Source organism: Thamnophis sirtalis, unplaced genomic scaffold (assembly GCF_051295495.1).
Source record: "Thamnophis sirtalis isolate CommonGarterSnake01/CBP01778 unplaced genomic scaffold, rThaSir2_p1.2 scaffold_6, whole genome shotgun sequence".
In the NCBI taxonomy this organism is placed as follows: Eukaryota; Metazoa; Chordata; class Lepidosauria; order Squamata; family Natricidae; genus Thamnophis; species Thamnophis sirtalis.
Window position 1 is genome coordinate 123,859,338 of NW_028261386.1, and position 24,566 is coordinate 123,883,903.

A 24,566-nucleotide genomic window follows, 5' to 3' on the forward strand; every position below is an offset into this window, starting at 1 on the left:
AAGACTCCAATGATATAAGATTGCAGTGAATGCTAAGATAGCATTTGATAAAAATCACTTATAGGAAGACTGAAGATACACATTAGAGAATACATTTTACTATTTTAAATATTACAGAATAAGTTAATTTAAATCAATAGAGAACATAAAGACAAGAAGTTTATGAATTCTGATTCAATTGTTTCTTTTTAAAGTTACTTACTGAAGTTCTTGATACGCAAGGGCTGCCTCCCGGGGATGTTCAAAACAAAAAAAAGCTTCAGAAAATCTACGTACCTAAAATGTTTTGAGATAATATGTTTTGAATTTGCTTTATTTTTCCCAAAAAATGCACAAAGTGTACTTATATCATCATTATAAAATAATGGTGGTTAATTATTATTTTTTTTAAAAATCAGATATCTACAATGCTTAAGCTTATATAGTAATGCTTATGTATAAAATCATAGGGATTTTTAAAAAATCAATATTTGGCTGTTATCTTTTTTCTTTATTGTACACCAAAGATACATGTAGTGGGGGAACATTCAAAGAGAAACCATTGGGTAACACTTAAAGACTACACATTCTACACAATGTCTCTAGTCTGAAAAGCTTATTCATAGTAAATGTGCTAGTTTTATTTAACAAAATATTATCCATTATTCTTAGTCATCCAAATGCAACATGCTAACCCTCAGTACATTTCCAAACATCATAGATATCCATATATAATAAATACAAACTACTCCATGGGACTTTCTATGCATCTGATACTGATTTATTGAACATCAGCTTATATTTCTATTCCCAGTCCCTGACTTAAATGCATATTAATTTAGCTATTCCGTTATCCTAGTACATGTTTACCTCAACTGCTTTTTATCCTGTCTCCTGTTGTAGCAGTTAAAATTCATTATTCATCTATTGTGAAGGAACATTATAGTGCAATTCACTGCTTAGTTGAAGTAGCTGACTCAGATGCCACTAGAATTCATTTACATTTAATCAAGATCTACAAATTAAAAAGATCTGTAGGATAACTGAGGAAATGTTAAAGCATCTAATTTAACTTGATCAATACTTAGTTCCAATATTATCCAGATTTTTACTTTCAGTTTTACTAGAACTAAAAATATATGATTTTACTTTTATGAATTGTAACACAAAAGATAAATACATACACGCATGATATGATGCTCTTGTGATAATAGTGCAATGACATCTTCTTGGAAGTTAACAGATTCCAGAAATTGTCCCCATAAAGCCATCAAGAGAGAGCACAGCTGTGCAAGATTCATGTTTATAAGTTCTGCCAGTTCATCAGGATTTTCCATTTTCTGCACCAATAGAAACCAACAAGCCTATATAATCCTAGAAGTAGAATGGCTATTATCTGAAAAACTTAAAATAATTCTTTTTCCAAGTGGCCACACTGATTTTTTAAAAATATAATTAATTTCTATCTTTGTTTGAATTACAATATATACTTTCAACATCTCAGGTAATTTCTACATTAAGAACCATCTGTGAATGAGACTGCATTTAGGAATTCATTTTCAACAGTGGCTAATCAGATGAGGCTTCTGAAATCCAAGAGAATGGGCAAGGAGACAATAACCCTTCCTCAACATTGTTTGCTCATGGATTCCAATGAACATTGAGTTTGAATGTACACTTCCACTTAGGAATAAAGCCTAATAATCTCTGAAAAAGTTCTGAATCCCCTTTTAGAGCTTATGATTGCCATCATATCATCTGTACACAGACAAACAAGCTACCTCCCCAGCACATACACATTTTCCATTCTCTCTTCTATGTGCCACTCTACAATTGGTAGAAGTTATTAATTGGATACCATTATCTTTTTTATTAAATTAATCAGTCCGTAACACATTATCATCTTTCTTCAAAAAGAAAGGGTTCTGTTCCTTTAATAATTTTAAGTGTTCTCCTCAATAAATTTAGCCCTTCTCTAAATATCCTATCAGAGATGATTGACTAGGTTTGTAAAATGCATTATAATGTTGTACTTTTACTTTTAGCATTTGCCTTTTTCTTTTTTCCAGTATTGCTGATATTTTGTTTTGAACACTCTTTTTTTCCTAATGGTCAGTGAAGCTGGACATATGTTGATTAGAGGAAAAATACCTTTATTTCTTCACAGAGTTCCAAAAGGCGTGCTTCTACATCTACATCTACGTTCTCTGAAAAGACCAGTGTATGTAAAATTAATATTCCTAAATTCTAAATAATATGTAAATTAAAAGCTAAACCACATTTGAATGCATTAGATATAAAAAACAAGGAATTTATTTTGACAGTTTAAAAATATTATAAATATCATATGAAATCTAATAATTCCTAAAGTGACTTAAGCCATTTTAATTAGGGCCCTTCTTTCTGCAATATTTTCACTAATTATGCTTTTCATATATTAAACATATATGATAATACAGATTTTTCCTTTAGACCTCTAAGATGAAATGTTGAAATTTTATTAAGATTGACACAATCATGAGCTCATGAAAATCATCACTAGAAAAACAAGTTCAGAAGAATGTGTTCTGAAAATATAAATAGGGTGGTTGTATTTTTAAAATGTCAGAAACTGGGTTGGGGAATAAGGAATATAGAGGCTAATGGAAAAGTTTAACAAACATTATTTTGGAATTCCATTTATCATATGCCCTTGATATAATAAAGAAGTAGGTTGTCATTTTCTGGGATTCTCCTCCCCCCCCCCACCTGAAAATTTGTTCCTTCTCTCTTAAGATGGCTGCCTTAAACTATGTAGTCAGTAGTTTGACATACGCAGAAGGAATTGGCAAAAATTGTTGCTCCACTTTGGTCAGCAATTGTCTCTGCTGGAACCCCTTCTGTTCATGTAACTCAAGATAGAAGCTATTAAATTAAATTCATCCAGAATAAAAATCTCTTACAGCTAGTCCTTGACATTATCGCAATTGAGATCGGATTTCTGATCACAAATTGTTACATTCATAAATCAAAACTCCTAAGTGACTGAACCAAATGAAAAAATTCAGAAATTGTAAAGCTCTTTCATATATGTAAAGTTAATTGCTAAGGTTTTTAAACTAATTCATTAGCCTCATTGATAAAAATGTCTATCAATTTAAATCTATTAGAACAGGGGTGTCAAACTATTTCATTGAGGGCCGCATCAGCGTTGTGTTTGACCTTGAGAGGCCGAGTGGGAATGGCCAGCTACACGTCACTCGTGTCAGGGGTGCCTGTGTTGGCCTGAGAGCTCTGCCAGTGAAAATGGGCTGTTTCCAGGATGGCCCTGCGGGTCAGTTCCAAGCACCCTGCGGGCCGGATCCAGAGCCCTGGCCTTGAGTTTGATACCCCTATATTAGAGCATTTTTCAGATTAATTATACTGCAGATGTATTTGTTCTCAAATGAAATATAGCTTAAATCTTTTTCTAACCAAACATTCTCACAACTATCTTTTAAAATTGTGTAACTAGGATTAAGATGACCTATTTTGGAGTTGGAAAGCAAAGACCAATAACCAAATTTAGCTCATCTCAGAAACTATACAGGGCTAGATATGTTACCATCTGGATGGGAAAGCTCCTAGAAATACCAAGGCTGTAGGCAGCATTGGGAATTGCAAATAAATTCTTGAAATCACTGGGAATCAAGCTTGATTTGAAGACTTACCTTAAAACTTACATCATTCCACACAACCCCTATATTAGTTTACATAGAATTTTTAAAAAATGTATTCATAAAAATGTCTTTAAACTATGATATTACTTAAAAGTATTTTGGACATGTCTATAAATTTGAAGCATTTACTTCCTTAAAAGTCTTTGAAATTTTCATAAGGGTTGAATTGGTAATGTTCCATGAGAAAATAAAGAACATTTGGATAAAATATTAAGATACAAAAAGATGTAACAGCATAAACTTTGATTTTTTTTTTAAAAAAAGTGAAATAATTTTCCAAAAACAGAACAAGTTTTTCTAAGGTAGTTATTTAAATTTTGAAACAAAGGTTTTTATAGATCAATTAAAATTGCAACATGGGAGGTATTTTATTAGCAATTCCTTGTCAAAAATGCTCTGGAGATTCTTCTACAGATCCAGAGTATAATTTGAGGTTAAGGTAGTGGTCTGCATAGGAGAGAATGTATTTTTCCAAGGCTTACTGTTCTATTGAAGGTACCGCCTCTAACTGCTAAATATTGGGAGTTTAACATGAGACCCTAGTAGGGACAGAATAAAGTTAGCATTCACCCTTCATTTTTCTGAAATGTAGCATTCCTTTGTTTTGGCCCAGAATATAAAGAGTTTTATAGGCTCAATTAAGTGTTTACACAAACTCGGTCAATTCTTAAGTTCCAGGAATGGGCAGAAAGATCTGAACTTGAAGCAAGTCTTTTACCATCCAGAGCTCAGTCCAAATTTTCCAATAAACCAGAATTTTGTCACAAGCATAGAACAAAATGTTCTGATGTCCCATAATTGCCTTGTGTTTTCTGTAAATTTCCCCAAGCTATGAAGTTTAGAGTCTGTGTTAACCAAAAACAACAAGAGCAGGTTTACATTGTTGACATTGACTTGAGTGGGATAAAAGAGGGGGAAAGAGGTCATTTAGTGTGAGCCAGAGCCATCATATATTGCTGTCCATATAAGTAGCTTTCATTTGATTTTTAATTATTCACTTGGGGAAGTTGTTAGATTTAGATTTCAGATTTAGATTTAGTTTATTTGTATGCCGCCCTTCTCCGGGAGGGACTCAGGGCGGCGAACAACTCAAGGGGGGAAAAAGGGAACATAAAACACAATACACGTGATTAAAATAAACAAGAATCATACAACCACACAAGTCGAGAGGGGAGGGGAACTCATCAACCCCAGGCCTGCCGGCACAGCCAGGTTTTGACGGCCTTCCGGAAGACCTGGAGAGAGGTGAGGGTCCGAATCTCCGTGGGGAGTTCGTTCCAAAGGGCCGGAGCTGCCACAGAGAAGGCTCTCCCCTGGGTAGTAGCCAGGTGGCATTGGCTGGTGGACGGAACCCGGAGGAGGCCGACCCTGTGTGATCTAACGGGTCTTTGGGAGGTAATTGGTGTTTGTAATGTAATGTTCCTCTATATTTTCGTGTTGTGCACTTTCTCTTAGGTTGCCAATTGGAAAAGTGAACATTAAACTACACTTTGGAGAAAAGCTTCCAACTAACAGCCTGAGAAGTATATTTATGTTGCTCTCAGGCTTTTCATGTTGATTCTTCACTGGGTTCAGTTGTGTATGTGTCTGTTCAAGAAGGCTGGAAAAAGTGCAATTAAGTTGTTGCTTTCATTTTATTATTAGTTTTTTTTAAATCTCCCACCTTTCTAATATATAACTCAAGGTGGCAAACATACTTAATAATCCAGCCTTGTATTTTCTCCTGAGAAAGCATGACTGGTCCAAAGTGACCCAGCTGGCTTTCATCCTAAGGCAGACCTAGAATCTACCCTATCTTGGTTTCTAAGTAAGCACCTAGACAAGCATTGTTAAGTTGCCTTTGACCAGTTTCGTAGCTTCTTGCATATCATGTATGTTCCATACTAGTAAATTATGCTATGTATTAACATACGTTTTAAGGTAGTAATTTCAAGACAAAAGTACAGAGCATGTATTATATGTAAAATGTGGAGGGATGGGCTCATTTTAAACTATGAATCAACAGAGCCATAATCCATGTTACAAATCATATGGAATTAATGATTTACAGTGGCATGTTTCCTTCAATATGCATGTGAATTCCTTCAAGATATAGCAACTGAGTCAGAGGAGATGATATCAAAATGTTAGGAAGTCCTGCAGGCAACTAGGCACCAACATCTTCAGGAGAATGAGGAAAAATAATGAAATCTGTGTCACATCGACATTCAAATGCATATGATTTATCTATTTGTTAGATGTCAGGATGAAAGTATGTGGCCAAGGAATTTGGATGATGTTGTCACATCATGGCATGTTTTGTCATTTTGATGTCATTAGTTTGCTGCAGATGCTATTTCTAAAGGAACGTATGGTACAAATTTAAGAATTTGCTGAATAATTATTTTATTTTTAAAACAGCTAGAGCCAGTTGAAACAACAAATTAGGATACTCATCCCAGTGATTATTCCAACTTATGGCAAACAGATACCAAAAAATGCAGTGCTTTTTCCACTTACAGCAAAATGGATTGTATCTTAAAGTAAAATTATGTTCCTAAGCAGACTAACATAGAACTACAATTCAGTTAAAAGGTTTTTTGGCTTTCTGTAATTTAAGACAATCAAGGACACATTTTTCCTTTAGCTTTCTAATTAAGAAGTTTAAAATGTACAAGAAAGTCACTTTCTAACATGACAACGATTCTAAGCACCTGGCCAAGAAACACAGGAATAGCTTAGGGCAGCGATGGCGAACATTTTTTGGCTCGCGTGCCCTAAGTGGGGGGGAGCGCGGGGTGGGGGGTTGTGTGCAGGCGTGCTGCACCCATAATGCAATGTGTGACACCCCCCCAGTGCACATGCCCACACTACAGGTGTGCCCCCCCCCATTTTTTGCATGCTTTTTTTGCCTTCCCCAGGCTCCAGAAGCTTTATAGGACCCTGGGGAGGGTGAAAACAGCCCCCCCAAAAACCCCTCTGGAGGCTTCAGGGACCTTCAGGAGGCTTCCCTGAAGCCTCCGGAGCAGTCAAAACGACCCTCCGAGCAAACCGGAAGTCACTTCCGATTTGCTTGGAGGGTTGTTTTGTGCGCTCCCAAGGCTTCAGGGACCTTCAGGAGGCTTCCCTGAAGCCTTCGGAGCAGTCAAAACAACCCTCTGAGCAAACCGGAAGTCTGTTCCAAACTTCCGGTTTGCCCATAGGGCCGTTTTTTTGTGCTCCGGGGGCTTCAGGGAAGCTCATGAAGCCTCCAGAGTGCCTCTGGAGCCTGGAGAGGGCAAAAAATGGCTTCTAAAAAAGGATGAACTTAGCTGGCCAGCGCGCACATGCGCGCTGGCCAGCTAACAGGGCAGTGCCTCACATGCCCTGACAAATGGCTCCGCGTGCCACCTGTGGCACGCGTGCCATAGGTTCACCATCACTGGCTTAGGAGCAACTCTGTGAATGTTCTAGAGTGACCAAGCCAGAGCCCTGACCTGAACTCTATTGAACATCTCTGGAGGGGGACCTGAAAATGACTGTCCACCAATGATTGCCATCCAATCTGACAGAGCTTGAGAGGATTTGCAAGGAAGAATGGCAGAAAATTCCCCAATCCAGGTATGAAAAGTTTGTCGTGTCATACCCCAAAAGACTTGAGGCTATAATTGCTGCCAAAAGTGCTTCAACGAAGTATTGACTGAAGGCTCTGAATATTTATGCCAACGTGATATTTCAGGTTTTTTTTCAATAAATATATAGACATTTCTAAAATTCTGTTTTTACTTTGTCATTATGGGGTACTGAGTGTAGATTAATGAGGGGGGGAAAGAATTGCAACAACTATAGCATAACAAAATTGACAAAGTCAAAAGGAATCTGAATACTTTCTAAATGCATTGTATATAAAAGCAATTATGGGATTCCAAATAATATCCAAAAGAGTACATTGAATTGGATCTTTTTTCATGAACAGAAATGCTTTTGCCATCAGTATTGCTTTGATGGAAGACATTCCAGTTCAATGGACGCTCCTACTAAAGGGGATGTAGTGGCTATTTGATTTTATTTTTTCCTTTGATATTTCTAGCATATGCTGTTTAGAAGAGTATTATCTCCAAATCCTCCTGCCCTTTTCTTTTTTATCAGAACATCCTGGGATCAGAATTTCATGTATGGGGAATCTGAATTCAACTCACTGAATATTTGCACTTATAGCATAAGCCTGTATTATTATTTTATCTCATGCTTGGAAGTAGAACCAGATATTATTACACAGCATGCTATCAGAAGGACAAATAGGTAGGAGAAACTGAACTTCCAGTGAAAGTATCACATTTCATCAATACTGTAACTTCAGACAAAGCTGGACAGAGCCTTAATTTAATATATTTATTATAGTAATTAATCCTTTGCCCCTTGGGTTGAATTGCTGTTTAAGGCTCTTTGAATTTCTGTAAACATGAAATAATAGGTATTATTTATAAACAGTAATATAATTTTACTATAATAAATCCTCCACTTTTTAAAGAACATACCTAGATAGGCGTCTCCCTGGATTCGTAGATATTTTCTTCTGAGAAGACGTTCATAAAGGACCTGCATGCTGGACTTGGCTAGTTATAGGGATTGTACACATGACTAGTTACTACACTCTTCCATTTGTGCTTATTATTACTATTATTATTATTAGCTTTAAAGTTAATAAGAAAGCTTATAATTTGCCTACTAATTAGTGAAATTAGATAAGAAAATTAAAGAATAGAATTTAGTAGATTTCTAGATCTGGAGTTGATGATGTACATTATGGCCACCTTGGTCTTATAATTTGTATGGAGTTTAATCTGTTAATGCAAAATTGTTCAAATGCTCACAATTTTTGTTATTTAAATATATTATGGTGGAACATGATTTGTTCAAAACTTCTCTCTTTTTGTAAGACCCCACCCAAAGCCAATTATGAAAATAAAATGTACATCAGAAAAATAAGAAAACAGAAGGCAAAAAGAAAAGTATACAATGCAAGGCAATTTTTTAAAAAACAATGTTTTCAGATTCTTTTTGCTAGAATCCCATTTGAATCAAAATTCTAGATAGTGTATAACAAATACCCATTATTTTATGATAATAATCCAAAATACCTCATTTTTGTTTATAATCTGAATGCACATTGCAGGTAAGTAAGCCAGTATCTCATCCAAACTTACATACATGCAACTTTGATTTGAACTCCGTATGTTTAGCAATAAGTTTTATAAGTTCATGTTAGTAATATTAGTACACAGCACCAACGCAGTAAATGTCCTAGACATGACGTAAGTTTTTTTCATATGCATAGGCCAAATTAAAATATTGAATAAATGAACCTAAAAATCAAAATATAATATTATCTACAGAAAATCCCAGAAATAAAGCATAATGTATTGAAAAATCCTCTTTTCAATTCTAAACCTTTAAAAAAAAAACAATAATTGGCTGACTCATGGGTTCCATTTAATTCCTGAAAAGATTAGAGTGGGTTCATTTAAATAATTTTCTGTGGGGTAACTATTATTGAAACATAACGTTTAATCTTAAGAAAAATATTTAGATATTTTCCTTAAATAATTCATAAAACTAGATAAATGTATTTACAACTATATGATAAAAATATATCACCTTACACAGTATTATTGTGTATAATGCACAGAAACAATTCATTACAGAATACAAGGATTTTATTAACACAACCAAATGTTATATCCCAATTTATGTATCAATTCCAGGGTATATTTTGCTATTCTAATGAAATGTTAGATGAGGACAACAATTTATAGTCTAGGAAGGTGAAGGGATTTGCATCTTCAGTGGAAAAAATGCTTCAGAGAAAATAGGTGCATGCTACTGCATTTGCTGACAGCTTAAAGAAGCCATGCCTTTGTTATGTAGATGACCACAGAATATAAGGATTTGGTTAAATCTTGATTCCTCAACTAAAATAAACATTTTTTTAGGATGAGGTAGCTGCAGTGTAAATCCAAGAAAACTTGTGGCTTTTTGAAGAAGGTACTAATAAATATAGTATGTTTCCATGTTCTCTCTGAAATATTTTTCTGTGTCAGATTCAACTGTCTGTGGATAATTGCTGGAGTCTTAATGTACAATAATAGATTTTAGCTGTATCTATATGCTTTTGCATATGAAACTATATTTATGGAGATTACTAGTTTGTTATGATCAGCCTTTACATCTATGCATAAACCTGTTATAAATATAATATTCTGTACATGCTAACCCTTCCAGGAGCATGATCAGATAAATTAACCAAGAATAGAAGGCATATTATTTTGTCCATATCTGGGTCCTTGGATTTCTGTATCATTTTCCACATCAAAATGGCAAAAATAGATTTTCTTAGCTAAAACATCATAAACATGTTTAATTACTATACAGAGCCACGCTAGCATTTTCTCATTTCTGAAGTTCCTTAAAATCACACCAGTGAAATTTAGAAGCATGGTTAGAACTCACTGGGGATATGGTTTCTAAGTGTTCTGGCTTCAATCTACTTTGTAAATAAATCTAAAAATCTAAATAAAATATTAAATAGAGAAATATCAGCAATAAAAGCATAATGTATTAAAAACTCTCTATTTTAAAGTTGATTTTTTTTCAAGATAGTAATTGATTTATTTGTAGCCCTTATTCAGTAGGAAAGACAGTGTGACCCCAGCTGTTATGTCAGCAAACAGAGACAAGCATAAACCAACATGCAGCTCATTCATGGTAAACTAGATTGTCCAGAAATGTAGCATAATATTGAATGTCAACACAGCTGCTAACTTTCTAATTCTGTTAACTACATTAAATCTTTAATAACTGATGTTCCAAAAAGCACTAGTAGCTTTATACTGTAGATGCATATACTTATACTGTAGATGCATATACCACTGCAAATACAACTGGGTGTGTCTTTGTTATTTTAACTATTATATCAACAAAGACTAACTTGCTATTGCGGCTACTGCTAAGGAGCGCACACAATGATTATCATGTTAAAAATCAGATACTCCTGTCTCGTTTTTTAAATAGTTGGTTAAAGTGAATCTATTTTATTTTTCAGTTTCCAATCAAACTCAGACTCTTGAATTGTAGGAGAGATGGGATGAACAAGAAATGTACAGGCAGTCCTTGTCTTGTAACTGGGACCAGGACCTCAGTCATTAAGCAATGTGGTTGTGATGTCAGTTGTGCCCAATTTTAGCACTTTTTTGCTATGGTTGCTAAGCAAATCACATTATTAAACGAATCTAGCTTCCCTCACTGACTTTGCTTATCTGAAATCTCCTGTGAAGGTAGCAAATGCTGATCACATGACCTGGGTTGTTACAACCATTGTAAATACATGCCAGTTACCAAGGGCCCGAAATTTGATCCTGTGACTGCAGAGATGCTATGACAGACATAAGCTGTAAGAACTGGTCATAAAACTTTTTTTTTATCACCATAGCTTTGAATGGTCATTAAATAAATGGTTGCAAGTCTAGAACTACCTGTACAAGTCTTAATAGTGACTATGTATTTATCTCCATGTCTCTAAATCCTAGGCTTATCCTGTATTAGTAATATCAAAGTTATGCAATATTATATCACACTATATACAATATACAGTGTTAAGGGATTCTAAATCACCATTATCATATGACAGAAAGAAGGATAAGCCCTTCATTTGAAAGAAAACTGTATATCCTATTATATTGTGTAGGAAATTTCAGCTTTTAATTCTTATTGTTATTAATGCAAATACATTTGAAATAAAATGTTTTGCAGTAATTGTAGTTTATTTTAATGAGCACAGGATATATATAATATATACAATATTAATATCTACTTAGTATAAATATGTCGGTGTTCTGACATATTGTATGAGAAAATAGGGTAAATTTCAGATTTTGAAGAAATGTCAAAATATTTAATAAAAAAAGTAAACTATATAATTAACTCCATGGGCAGCATTTTTTATTGTATTATCTATTTCCTAAGGCATATCTTAGCAGTACAGTGGCCTATAGGCTTTGCCATCAAAGGAAAAATATTTTGACATACCTGCATCTAATTTGTGACAGGAAGGCAGTTCATTCGATAAATTGGTAAAATAACTGTGTAATCCTTTGAAAGCGAACAGCAAACTGGCACAAAGTGTATGGTGAAGACTGTAAGCATGATTCAAGAAAGGTTCTGCTATTACAAAACTGCAACCCTAAAAATGGATTTATAATTTATAAGTCATAAGGAAACATCAACATTTTATTTCAAGTTTAAAGACAATGCTTAAGATATCACCCAAGGCATTCTTTCTATATAAGCTTTCCACCCTCACCTATCCACAAACATATACACACACAAAGGGCATTCCAGAGTAGAGGGAGGGAGGGAGGAAAGAAGGCTTCCTATGAACATGTCCTAATTCTGGAAATCTTATACAGTATTACAGTTCACTGATTTTTTTTTAAAAAGTTTACTTTTTAGGATAGATTTCTCAAATAAATCAACAAAAAAAATCTATTACATAGCATCTAATACTAGTATTTCTATAGTATTACTAGTAAAAATATCTATTACTAGTATTTCTAGTAAGCAATATTTTAATATAGCAGATATTTGTCAATATCTATTCCATGTAATGTTTTGCTTCTTAGAAAATTATTCTGTAAATAGTTTGTACTGTTCAATCTATGAAGAAGACAAAATAATTCCAATCTTACATCAGCTGATAATTGCTTGGTGTAATTGTTGCCAAAGACAACACTTTCAAGAGAAGGAATCACAGAATCCCTGCTCTGCGCTGGTGCATTTCTGTTTAACCAAGTATTCTTTATAGGGCGAGGAAAGCTAAAAATAAATGAAGGCAGAATTAAACATAAAAACAAATACAAAAGTGCAAAGTGTGCAGGAAAAATCAATAGTAGAGAATTAAAACTAGTTTAGTATTTGTTGCAACTATTGTATAAGGCCATTATACTGCACAGAATATGATAAATGTATAAAATTAAACATTATTTAAATTATTGTAAATACAGGTGTCCTTACAACTTACAGCCACAATTGTGCCCTGAATTTCTGTTGCTAACCAAGACAATTGTTAAGTGAATGCTGCACCATTTTATGACTTTTGTAACAGTTGTTAAGTGAATCAATACAGCTGTTAAGTTAGTAACACAGTTGTTAAGTCAATCTGTCTTCCTTATTGACTTTGTTTGTCAGAAGGTCCCAAAAGGTGATCATATGACTCCAAGACACTGAAAAATATGATTTGGTTGCTAAACATCTGAATTTTGATCATATCACCATGCAGATGCTGCAAAGGTCATAAGTGTGAAAAACAATCATGTCACTTTTTTCAGTGCTGTTGTAATTTTGAATGGTCACTAAATGTACCATTGCAAGTTCAGGACTATCTGTAATATTTTAGATGTTTATAGATGAACGAATTGCTAAAGAGTTGCTTAAATGTAAACTATTTTTGCTAATTACTTTTGAAAAACTAATGATCACATTATAAAGTTACAACTAGCATATCTAAAAAATAACTACATCTGAATATCACAATGTAGAGAAAGCCATTTTTTGCCAAAATAAAAAGTATGCATTTTTGCACATTTGACAGGATACACAAGTTAATTCAATTGTAATGTTTATTATTTTGAAATGGTATAAGAAAAAACAAAACAGAGTATTAAAATATTCCAGAGACTAAAAAAAAAAAAACCCAAGGAAGTTGATCATATTTTTCATTAAGAAAACAAATAAGTTTGTTCTGCTTTCTTTCCTTTGCTTGTAGGTCCAAAATTAGGTCTCTTTCAAATGTGCTTAGTTAAGTAAAAAGCAAGGGTTTGTACAAACTTAACAAATGTAACAACAGGAAATGCATTTCATGAATAATGAATATTACAGCATTATGATCTAGTGGAAGCACTATCTGTGCAAGCACTCTCTTGTTCCAGCAGCAGATGACATCTCTGAAGCAGCTAAATGAACCTAGCAAACGATGCAACTTCTTTAACTCTTTGAACAGAAGTGTGCTGTTCATGCAAATGCACTTTACAAAGCACTTACTTCAAATGCTTTGCATAGCCCTACTGCAAAGTTTAATCTTTTCAACGGGTAAAATAAAAATGCACTTTGCAAAGCACTTACGGTATTTCAAATGATTTGCACAGCCCTACTGCAAATTTAACCTTTTCAATGAATAAAACTGCTAGGATAGCAATACAAAGGATACCTATGGACTTTTAGGATGCCACACTATCAGAAACATAACTCATAAGTGTTTGCTGTTGGTAGGATAAATACAAATTCATAAGCTGAACAAAAAGTATAATAAGATGTTTCAAGCTATAACTCCATACATAGCCTATGTAATTTTACTACCTAATTTAGGAATAATTTCACATTCAGTTGTTTGCAGAGAACTATACTTTCTTCAGATAGCTTATGTCTATATTTCTACTAGAAGCAGTTTCATATTAGATAAAAAATAGTTTGCAGCAATACACTCAATGCAAGAGAAATATATCATATATTCAAACAATGATCAATTTAGATAATATCTTTTGTCCCAGAGAAATATTTACACTAGCAAGTAGGGTCTTACATATTAACTACCCACAATACCCTGCAAATGACCATGCTAGCTAAAGCTATTAAGAACTGATATTTGACAGGCACCAGTAAATGTACCCTGTCCAAAATATGTAGATAGTATTTGGAAATTCAAATGAAAAACAGTCTTTTGAGAAGTATTTGCCCAGTTTTCAAATTGTCAAAAGGGTTATAGAAACATAATAGAGTTAGTCAAAATAGTCTTTCATAGGGCGGTTCCCCAGTTCTTAAAAATGGCATCCTGGAAATCAAGAAACCTTATTAAACAGAATAACCTGTAGTGTAAGGGGCTGACAGAGAAGGGAGAATTTAAAAAAAAATGATATGACCATTTTATTAAGAGAATCATTTAGTTCTAATTTCTGAATAAGATATAAATCAATTATATATAAATCAACCAAGCTTATTAAATGAAAGTTTAAGTTTTAAGTTTCCATTTTTAGCTAAAGCATCAAAGAAACCAACACAATATTTCAGACAATGGAAACAATTATGCCATCCTGTTTTTTATAATGATTTTTCCCCATAACAATAGTTAACATAATTAAAATTATTATTTTTAGTGTTTAGGTTGAATAATTTCAATATTCTGGCTCTACAAAAATCTTAACAAACTGACAATTTTAGTAGGGTAGCTACTCTATTTAATTACCCGCCCAAGAACTTTTATCAATGAAATCAACAAAATAGGAATGTATTTCATCACATTAAAGTATTGAAAAACAGAACATTTATAGTCATTACCTTATCAATGGCTGATGAAGAGCAACTAAAGAGGCATGCACTATAACAGAGATGACAGAAAGGTGAAAGTAATCAAACATAACATTAACGTAATGATGAAGGCCTCGGTGTAAAGTAAAGTGCAACTTTAGCGTTCGGCTGCTAATTAGCTGCAAAGTGTTCAGGTCCTCTGGTCTAAATGAAAAAGAGCATAAAAATAGGGGGAAAATATGTTATTAGCTTAAAAGAACAAGTATACAACATGAATTATTTTTAAAATAATTTAATACTAGGATTAAGAATCCAAGAATAAAAAGCAATGACTGAAGTCTATAGTTTTGGTATTCATTCTCATTTGATAATTTGTTTAATATGAGGACCTTACAATAATGATGAAATGATTAGAAGGAGACAAGTATAAGGAAGAGTAAAGAAAATATAACATTCGATTATCTTCAATGAAAGCAATATGACATCATATATGCCAACACACAATTATAAAGTATACTGTAATATCAAATATAAAACATGTGGAACTATATTTACATTACATACAAAGTATATAACAACAAATTCAAACACAACCAAAAAAGGCAATCCCAAAACTAATAACTAGGAAATCCTTAATTTAGTTTTGATATATTTATTTAATCACAATAATTTTTACAATTTATATCATTTTATATAGCCCAATCTAGAAAGTATTTTTGAATGAAAAAATTAAAAGTTTTTTAAAGTTTATAATACATCAAAAAATACACAACCACTGACTTTCAATATTAAGGGCAGGTTAATACAAGAATGAGTTCAGTGCTTACAACTTTACAGTACGTGAACAGTGATAAAAAAATGTATACATTGATGCACTCAGAACTACTGTGTATGATGAGAGGCATAGAACTGCAGCTGAAAAATATAAATATTCAATGTAATTGTATCAAGACAAATATGTAACTAAACTGTGAACTTACGAATAATCTGTATCTGTGAAGTGCAGATCTAAAGACAGTAGGAAATTCATTTCATTAAGAGACTCTTCAATCTAGGAAAATTAAATAAGTAACACAAACTATGATTTGCCATGCATACTCGTGTTGAAAGACACAATATTTATATATTTCTTTTCATTTGCTCAAATGTAGTTACAAAATTGTTTACAATAAATTAAAATACTTTATTACAAGATGTTACTATGCACGACAATGCAGCAGATAGAAAACGAAACAACAATGCTTTTAAATTACTGGTGCAATTTAAAATATTGAATGAATAAAATACTGCACAGTAAATTCACTATTATTTGTACAAAACAGACATGTATTTTAAAGTTTTATGTGTATATGTATATGTATGTGTGTATGTATATGTATGTGTGTGTGTATATGTATGTATGTATGTATGTATGTATGTATGTATGTATATATACGCTACTCTGCTTCAGTAATCCAGTTTTTTTTTTCTTGCTTTTTCTTTTTCTTGCTGATTTGCCAGGGAACATAAATCATTTACAACCAAGATGCATTGCATGGGACCAGTCATTCTCATTCCATGCTGATAGTATCATATTGACAATACTGGCAGGCAATTCAGCCCATTGGATAAACAATTGAGAATACAAAAGAAAAATAAAGGGCAGGCAAACAATTGTCTTGATAACTGGATCTGAAATGACATGTACCAAATATCCCAATTCTTCTCACAGAGCTGTGACTACAAAGGTAAAATATTCTCTAGAGATAATGAAATGAATGGATCCAGCAAATAGCTGGGAAGCCATGCTCTACAGGCCAATTTGCACTTTTGGATCTTGCCTTTTCAGGTTTCCAAAGTTAAAAAATAATAGGTGCATACTCCCCACAAATGTGACTGTGTCACAGCCAAACATTCCTCCTTAACCTTATAAAGAGAATACGATTATCTATGCTATTTATATCAATGAAGTTTTTTATTAACTATATAGGTAGACCTTGACATGTCTTGTTGCTTAGTGACCAAAGTTATGTTGAATCCCCCCCTCCCCAAAGATACCTATGATGTGGTCCGAATTTCCAATGGATAGCCACCCCCCACCCCCCCAGTAGTCAGATGATTGTATTTCAGGCACTTGGCAACCTGTCTGCACTTAGGGCCATTTATAATTTTCCAGTTATTACCACGAGGTAGGACATTTTGCTGAAAAGCAGCATTTACAGGGGTCAAAGGGGTATAAATGGATTGCATTGCTTTGTTTTCAAAACTCTGATACCAACTGTGGTTATAAGTGAAGGACTGCATGTATGCTTAGAATCAGAGAGAAGGTCCCATTCTAACCATTTGGACATTCCTCTGTTATCATTTAGGAAAATAGTCTCTACACTAGTTCACATAAGGTAAAGGTAAAGGTTCCCCTCGCACATATATGCTAGTCATTCCCAACTCTAGGGGGCAGTGCTCATCTCCGTTTCAAAGCCAAAGACCTAGCGCAATCCGAAGACATCTCTGTAGTCATGTGGCTGGCATGATTAAACGCCAAAGGCGCAGAGAACACTGTTATCTTCCCACCAAGGTGGTCCTTACTTTTCTACTTGCATTTTTACATGCTTTCGAACTGCTAGGTTGGTAGAAGCTGGACAAGTAACGGGAGGTCACTCAATTATGCGGCACTAGGGATTCGAACTGCCAACTTTTCTGATCGACAAGCTCAGTGTCTTAGCCATTGAGCCACCCCATCCTTTACTAGTTCACATAGTACCTATGAATAAGAGACCACAATGTCTTTGCCTTAGGAACCTTGAAAATAAATTAAATTCTAAAGTGGAAAATCAATTCACATTTCTTATCCTAATCTTATTATTTTTCATTAAATTTGATAAATAACTCTGAAAAGATCCAGCAAGATTTTGATATACTGGTGAATTATAAACTGTTGTCTATTCCACAAACATATACACACACACACCATGCTGGGTAGGATGATATCATCAGGGCATCCCAATTTCTGTAGTATCTTGGTTTGTTTCTTTGCACAGAAACAGCACTGAACTGCTAATTTATTGATTTGAAATATTTGTCTTCTTTCCACTCTTCTAATGACTCTGATCTTCCTGAATGTTTTGGTTGTCTACTGACGTACACAGAATTTTGGAATAGATTAGTCTTCATTTACCAGGGTTTTTCTTACATTATATGGCAGTCACCCATACAGAACTATATCATCTATCTACCTAACTACTTACCTATCCATCCACTCACCCACCCATTGTTAGTTAAGTAGATGCCAGTGTTACCTTTCTTTCATCCAATAGCATTTTAATTTTGAAGATCATTGCATCATTCACACAGACCTCTTCATTTTTGTAGAGAATCTGAAATGTTTTACTGCAGACTACATTGTCATGCACAGAAGCTGGGAAGGCAAGATCAGCACCTGAAACAAGAAAATTGCAAGTATTCATCATGGCTCAAAATTTACTGCTATTCTGATAACTGACATTTTAAAGACTTTTTTCCAAACAACTAGATATAATGTAATAAATTCTTTATCATTATCATATAATATAGTTAATATACAGCCATTAAACATAAAACATGTTGATACATTAAGAAACAGAATGCTTAGTTAACCTCATGTTTATTTAATATTTGTAAATTAATTCCATTTCCCAGAATAAAAGTCCAAAGAATACATAAAGCCGGTGATGTCAGTAATCAGTAACATTAATAAAAGGAAAGTGTGCATACCTTTAAAATCAATGCAACCATTGTTTAAGTGTCTGTGTGAATGTATGCCATTAGCATGGCAAGTATCCACAATATTTTTAGGACTTTCTTAAACCATTGTTAAATTCAGCAATATATTAGTATTTCTTATTTGGTCTGAAGAGAAATCCTAGAAACACGCAAAGTATTTTCAATTCAAAATGTTCCAAATTTTAAATGGTTTACTGTTTTGACATCAAAAAAGATTGTTCAAACTTACTAATCAGTAAGTTTAAAATATTACCAGAATGGAATACTGTGGATGAAACAATTTTGTAAAGTCTAAAACATAAATAAACATTGTGAATTCAAAGTAACTTTGGATTTCAAAGTAACCTTACAAAAGGAATTGTAAAAATTCCTTTGAGGTTTATAAATTTTTAATAAAATCTAAGCAATCTTCTATACAATTTCACAATAGACAACTACAAAAAAATAATTGAAATAGGATTTTGGCTGTTTTTCTCTATTTCCCTCCATTTCTTCAGAAGCCTTAAAATGTTTATATGCTCAGATTTTTTATAAATATTAAGATCAACTCACTAAAAATATTTAATATATAATGTAACATTAATAAGCTGATAACTTTTTAATAAAAGTACTATTAAACAGTAATAATAAGGCTTAAATACTAATGAAATATTTATATTTACTAGTTGCACGTAATAAGCTTGCTTCAATTTTGTGTGGTATTCTTGGAGGAATTTTCATAGATGCACGAATTTGATAGAATCTACAAGAAAGAAAGGATATTTCTAGAATTATTCTGTTCATGATGTTCACCTTTTAAACACTTTACCACAACTTTATACTAATATGGTTTTCAATAAGATTTATAGAAGGTATAAAAATAATGTAAAAATTACAAAAGTCAACAATTTACACATGGAGAGTACAGAGATTGCTGCTAAAAATGCTATGTGCGTTAAGTGAATCACTGTTCACTATGGCACAATTTTGCCAGAAACCAAAAGTAAAAGTTTCATAAAACCCAGTCACGTGACTATGGGATGCTGCAAATGCAGCTATGTTGCCAAGCACACAAAGTGCAGTCAAAAGTTCACAGAATTTCAGGTCCAGGTCATAAGTTCCCTCCTTTAGGTAGGTTGTAATTTTGAAGCAAAGCGAAAATAGGATTTTTTTTTTAACTATGTATAGAAATTCTTCTATGTTGTAGTTTTGATCCTTAATATCAATTCTTGCTTCTGGGCATCCAAGTGCTCTTGGAAACATTTTCAGAACTGGTTTGCTAATACATTCTTCCTATGCGTAAAGAAATTAACTGGTCCAAAGTCATTCATCTGCCTTTATTGCTGAGAAAAGATTAGAATTTAAATTTCCCTATTCCTAGTCTAGTACTTTTAACCACGACACCAAACTAAGTCTAAATCATACTTAGAATCTAATAAATTTTAACATGGAAATTTCTGCATTCAAACACAAGGAAAGGACATGTAAATATATGTTAACTTTCAATGCTTTAGTGTGATGTAATGAATATTTACTTCATTTTGCAAGAAAACAACAGCCATAAAGAAATTCCTTTCGTTGGGACATGAAAAAGTATAGTAATATGCACACAAATAAGATCAGGAATGAAGATACTGATCACAAAACTGCTGAACCATAAAAACAGAAACCATAAACAAAAACCTTTAAAGGCTTTTGAGAAAACTCTAAGCCACAACTTTATTAGATTTATATTTATAAATGTCACAGAAACCTAAATATCAAGGTTTGTTTATGTTCCTTATCATGTAATTTAAAATCCTCATAGATTTAAAGTTACAAATGTCACATGTTAACATACCTTTTATTGCGCTCTCATCTATCAATTCAAAAAGATGATTCAAACTTACTTAGCTTTTCTTAGATAAGTAATATTTATCTGGGTATGATCCATACCTCAAGTACTTTTTAATCTCAAGATACAGTATGTATTAAAACACTCAATAAATCTCTATATACAAAGACTTTTGCAGTCATAACATCTGAATTTATAGCATTTATTGTATGGTAGGAAAAATAACTCACCCTCTTTGAAACAAATCCACATTATAAAATTTGTGGAGCTCCACAGAGAATTCTACCATTGCCTGTACTTCACTCATTTTTATGTAGATGGAGGAGCTGTAGTACAGTTACAAGGAATTTAAATTACTAAAAAGAAGGAAAAGAAGACAATTGATGTGACTCATAAGTGACTTTCATACTCATATATATCACTCATAAACATGATTTTGTAGTAATTCACTAGCTGTTTTTTGCAATACAAAAAACTAAATTCTTAAGCTTAACATCCATTTTAGAATGACTTTTTAATGTTACAGAGAGGAGAAGGAAGCAGGTGAAAGAAAATATCTCTTTATTTAAAGTGGCAAATTTAATGAATTTGGTTACAAAAATTTGTGTTCAATCTTTAATTATTCTTAAAATAGTAAAGTCTGCTGTATTAGATTCTGTAGCAAAGAAAATGTATTCTATTTCTTTTTAGTGACAGATATACAAACTTTAAAAGGAAGTTGCAGTTCCACAACAAGGACCTGTTAGGGTGGTTTGAAAATGACAGTGCCACAGAAACACTCTGACCACCAAACAACATCTTTCTTCTGTTGACATTTTTGTGAATGTCTGCAGAAGAAAACTGCCATGCATACAACACCTGTAGGTTTTCGTTTTCATGTGAGGCAGAGCTTCCAAATCCAATTATGCTGAATAAGCAAATATCTGCAGGAAAGTAATTTAACAATGTCAGCAGAAATTATGTTTAACTTATACATTCACTTGATGAGTGCTCTGATTTTCTGAATGCAGATAATGAGGATTGCTTATTTTAACCTATTTTGGATGTAGCAGTAAAACCCAATTTAGCAATCAGGATATCATCAGGATCTCCCTTTTGGATCTTCATCTTCTCTCTTACTCTAGTGTAGTTATGATGAAAAGATTGATCAATTTTAAAACAAAAGTATTTCCAAACTAAGAAGGATCTTTCATTTAAAGTATGTTTTGTTCGAACAAACCATTAGTCAATCAGTTGTAATTCTGGCTTGTTAATAAACCAAAACTATCTTAATGTCCAAAGTGGGCACTGGCCTTTTGCTTATTATGCTTTAAAATAAACTGAATCAAGAATGCTATCAATTAACATAGCAACCCAAAGCACACTTTTTTTTTGCTTACTAATGAGCATTTGATATAATCCTTTCCAATAATTCAAACAATGCAACGTCAATCGCATTACAGCCAAAGTAGGGTCCGTCAGACACTGTTGTATCCAAAAATGCATAGAATAAAAAGTAAAGTTATAAATAAATACTTCTCAAAGCACAATCCAGTAAAGACCAAGCACATTTGGTCATGTTCAGAAGTATCAGACTGGTAGTGTCAAGCTTTAAGCCTTTGTTAGTAATCTGTCTAATCAAATGTATATCTGCAATTCCCTTTGGTCAATAACACAATATTTACTCCTCCTTACAATACTTAATATTTTGTTTAATTCTGTTCAACTAGTATAAAGTGCTAAAGATCCAACAAGAAGACAGAACATTGTCTCCTTCATAAATTCATCAGCTTGGTAGTTAATACCATGTTTCCCCAAAAACAAGACAAGGAAAATAAGTGCTTGGCCTTATTTTCAGGGAGGTCTTATTATTTTTGAGGTGAAGGAGGAGGCAAGTGTGGTCACCTCATGGCTGTTTCTGTGTTGCAATATTTTCAGGAAGGGCTTATTAGCTGGGGAGGGTTTATTTTAACACATGCGCTCAAAAGCCTGATTGGGCTTATTATCTGAGGAGATCTTATTTTCAGGGAAACAGGATATCGATTTTCTAACTTTTTTTACAATATGGTGAGACTTAACACAAAAAATCTTACAAGTATGCATTTACAGTATTTCTAAATGAATAAGCTTCATCTTTACCTCTAATAATAAATAATCCATTTTAATGAAGGCAACAAGCAGTCTTCCAGTTCCTCATTTTTTGCAATCAAAACCATTCTGCTTACTCTGCATGGAAAAGAAAGCAAATTATGGAATATCTAAGTCCCATCTAAATCCAATCTATTTGAGTTTTTCATCAGAATAAAACAAAATATTAACAGTATTCCATGTGCCTCGGTGTATAATCATGCTGGCCTCATGATCATGGAAGAGTCTTCCAACAATGCTGGCAGAGGGGAAAGTGTCACCTTTACTTTGAAAGTGAACGCCTAAAAAAAAAACATTTGAAATGAAACCAGCAAGTCTGGAATATTTTGTAAAAACTACATTATTTTATTGTGATTAAATGCTGGAAGAAAAAATAATCTATGGTAATAGTAAGTGGTACTTAATTTTAGAGAAAATTAAAAATCTATTATATTAAAATATGTTTTAATGCTGTATCTTTATTATAGTCTTTTATTTATCTAAATCTTAAGTTCATTTATATGTTGACTGTTCAACATCCTATGATTTAGAGCAACGTGCAACTACTAAATTGGTTTAGGCTAGTTTCTGTTCCCTTGTCACAAAGAAAATGCATCTCTGTTATATACTGTATGTCAGAGATGAGTTGCTCCCGGTTCAGCGGAGCAGGCGAACTGGTAGTGGCGGCAGGATGCTCTGCCCACCCGCCAGATGCTTCTGCGCATGCGTCCAAACGGTAGTAAAAAAAATTGGGACCACCACTACTGTATGTATTCTATGAATTCCATGCAACTGATTCTTTTCATATTCTACTTTCTCAAGGAAAAAAATATTTTCATCTGTAAGAGAAACAGTATTGTAACTATTAACAAACTTACAAGAGAGGCATTTTGGAATATAGTCTGAGCATTTTAATTGTTGCACTATTTAAATTTATTTAGAACATCCATATTCTGTTTTTCAATTAGTAAATGCACAATAAGATATTTAAGGTACATTTTCAGTTCATTAGGAGAGAAAAGCAACTAGCATTTGCAAGGATTGCCTGACTAATTAAGATAAGCAGAGAGCAAGACATGGATAAATAACCTTTTTTGTAGCATAGGGACTATATAATCTTTGTGCTCCACCTGGGGCTGCTGGTGGCAAGAAGTCACTGGGTAGAGTGGGAATTTTTTAGTCCTTAAGGGGGAATTAAAGAGCAAAATGACCAACTTTAAGGCAAACATTTTTCTCCTTCAGCTTCTCCAACATCAGCATACTAATGCAGCAGTTTCAGGGTTTTTAAGAAATGAATGACTGGGTCACATCATACGCTAATCATGTTCCTATTGAAAACAAAATAATTGTATGGCTTTAGAGAATAATTCTATAGTGCTTTCAGATAGAATTCTTGGAATTTATTAAATAATATTCCATATATTTAATAACTTAAGAAGAAGCTATGTTGGGGTATTTGTGAGTATGGAAAAAAGAAGGCATAGAAAGTGATTTTTAAGTTGTAAATGTTAATGGTATAAACTGCTTTTCTGAAAACTGAAAGGGGGTATATAAATATTTGATACAAATAATTTTATATTTATACAGCATTCTGCAGTCTCCACTGGAGAGCAGTGATACAAATATTGCTTTACTGTACCATTCTAAGAGTGCTAACAACAACAAAAAGCTAACAAGCAAAGATCTAACACCTTATAGTTGTGACAAAAAGGATGTCTAGTGCTTTCTAAATAACCCTCTTTATTTCAATACACACACTAAATTCGCTTCTGCTCTGGAAAATAAATTGCTGCAGTTAGTGTTAAGGTGAAGTGCCTTATAAGAGCCAAGGTGGCGCAGTGGTTAAATGCAGCACTGCAGGCTACTGCTAGATCAGCAGGTCAGCGGTTCAAATCTCACTGGCTCAGGGTTGACTCAGC

The 24,566-nt window shown here is 33.3% G+C and overlaps 1 protein-coding gene across 4 annotated transcripts in view; it reads right to left on the minus strand.

The window, feature by feature from the left end:
* Positions 1 to 22,766, minus strand: part of FAM135A (family with sequence similarity 135 member A) — a 39,936-nt gene extending 17,170 nt beyond the window's left edge. For 2 of the 4 annotated variants that reach the window (XM_087718915.1, XM_087718914.1), the window contains exons 1-12: positions 22,660 to 22,766; positions 20,772 to 20,897; positions 19,391 to 19,470; positions 18,266 to 18,405; positions 15,971 to 16,041; positions 15,021 to 15,194; positions 12,380 to 12,506; positions 11,721 to 11,874; positions 8,174 to 8,251; positions 2,131 to 2,186; positions 1,164 to 1,319; positions 203 to 276 (exon numbers count right to left, since the gene is read on the minus strand). In XM_087718915.1, the coding sequence (XP_087575041.1) occupies positions 203 to 276; positions 1,164 to 1,319; positions 2,131 to 2,186; positions 8,174 to 8,251; positions 11,721 to 11,874; positions 12,380 to 12,506; positions 15,021 to 15,194; positions 15,971 to 16,041; positions 18,266 to 18,405; positions 19,391 to 19,470; positions 20,772 to 20,848 (1,187 nt within the window). In that variant the 5' untranslated portion in view covers positions 20,849 to 20,897; positions 22,660 to 22,766. The remainder of the gene's footprint in view (positions 1 to 202; positions 277 to 1,163; positions 1,320 to 2,130; positions 2,187 to 8,173; positions 8,252 to 11,720; positions 11,875 to 12,379; positions 12,507 to 15,020; positions 15,195 to 15,970; positions 16,042 to 18,265; positions 18,406 to 19,390; positions 19,471 to 20,771; positions 20,898 to 22,659) is intronic. The other 2 variants (XM_087718917.1, XM_087718916.1) reach the window with 1 other exon arrangement.
* Positions 22,767 to 24,566: the final 1,800 nt, after the last annotated feature.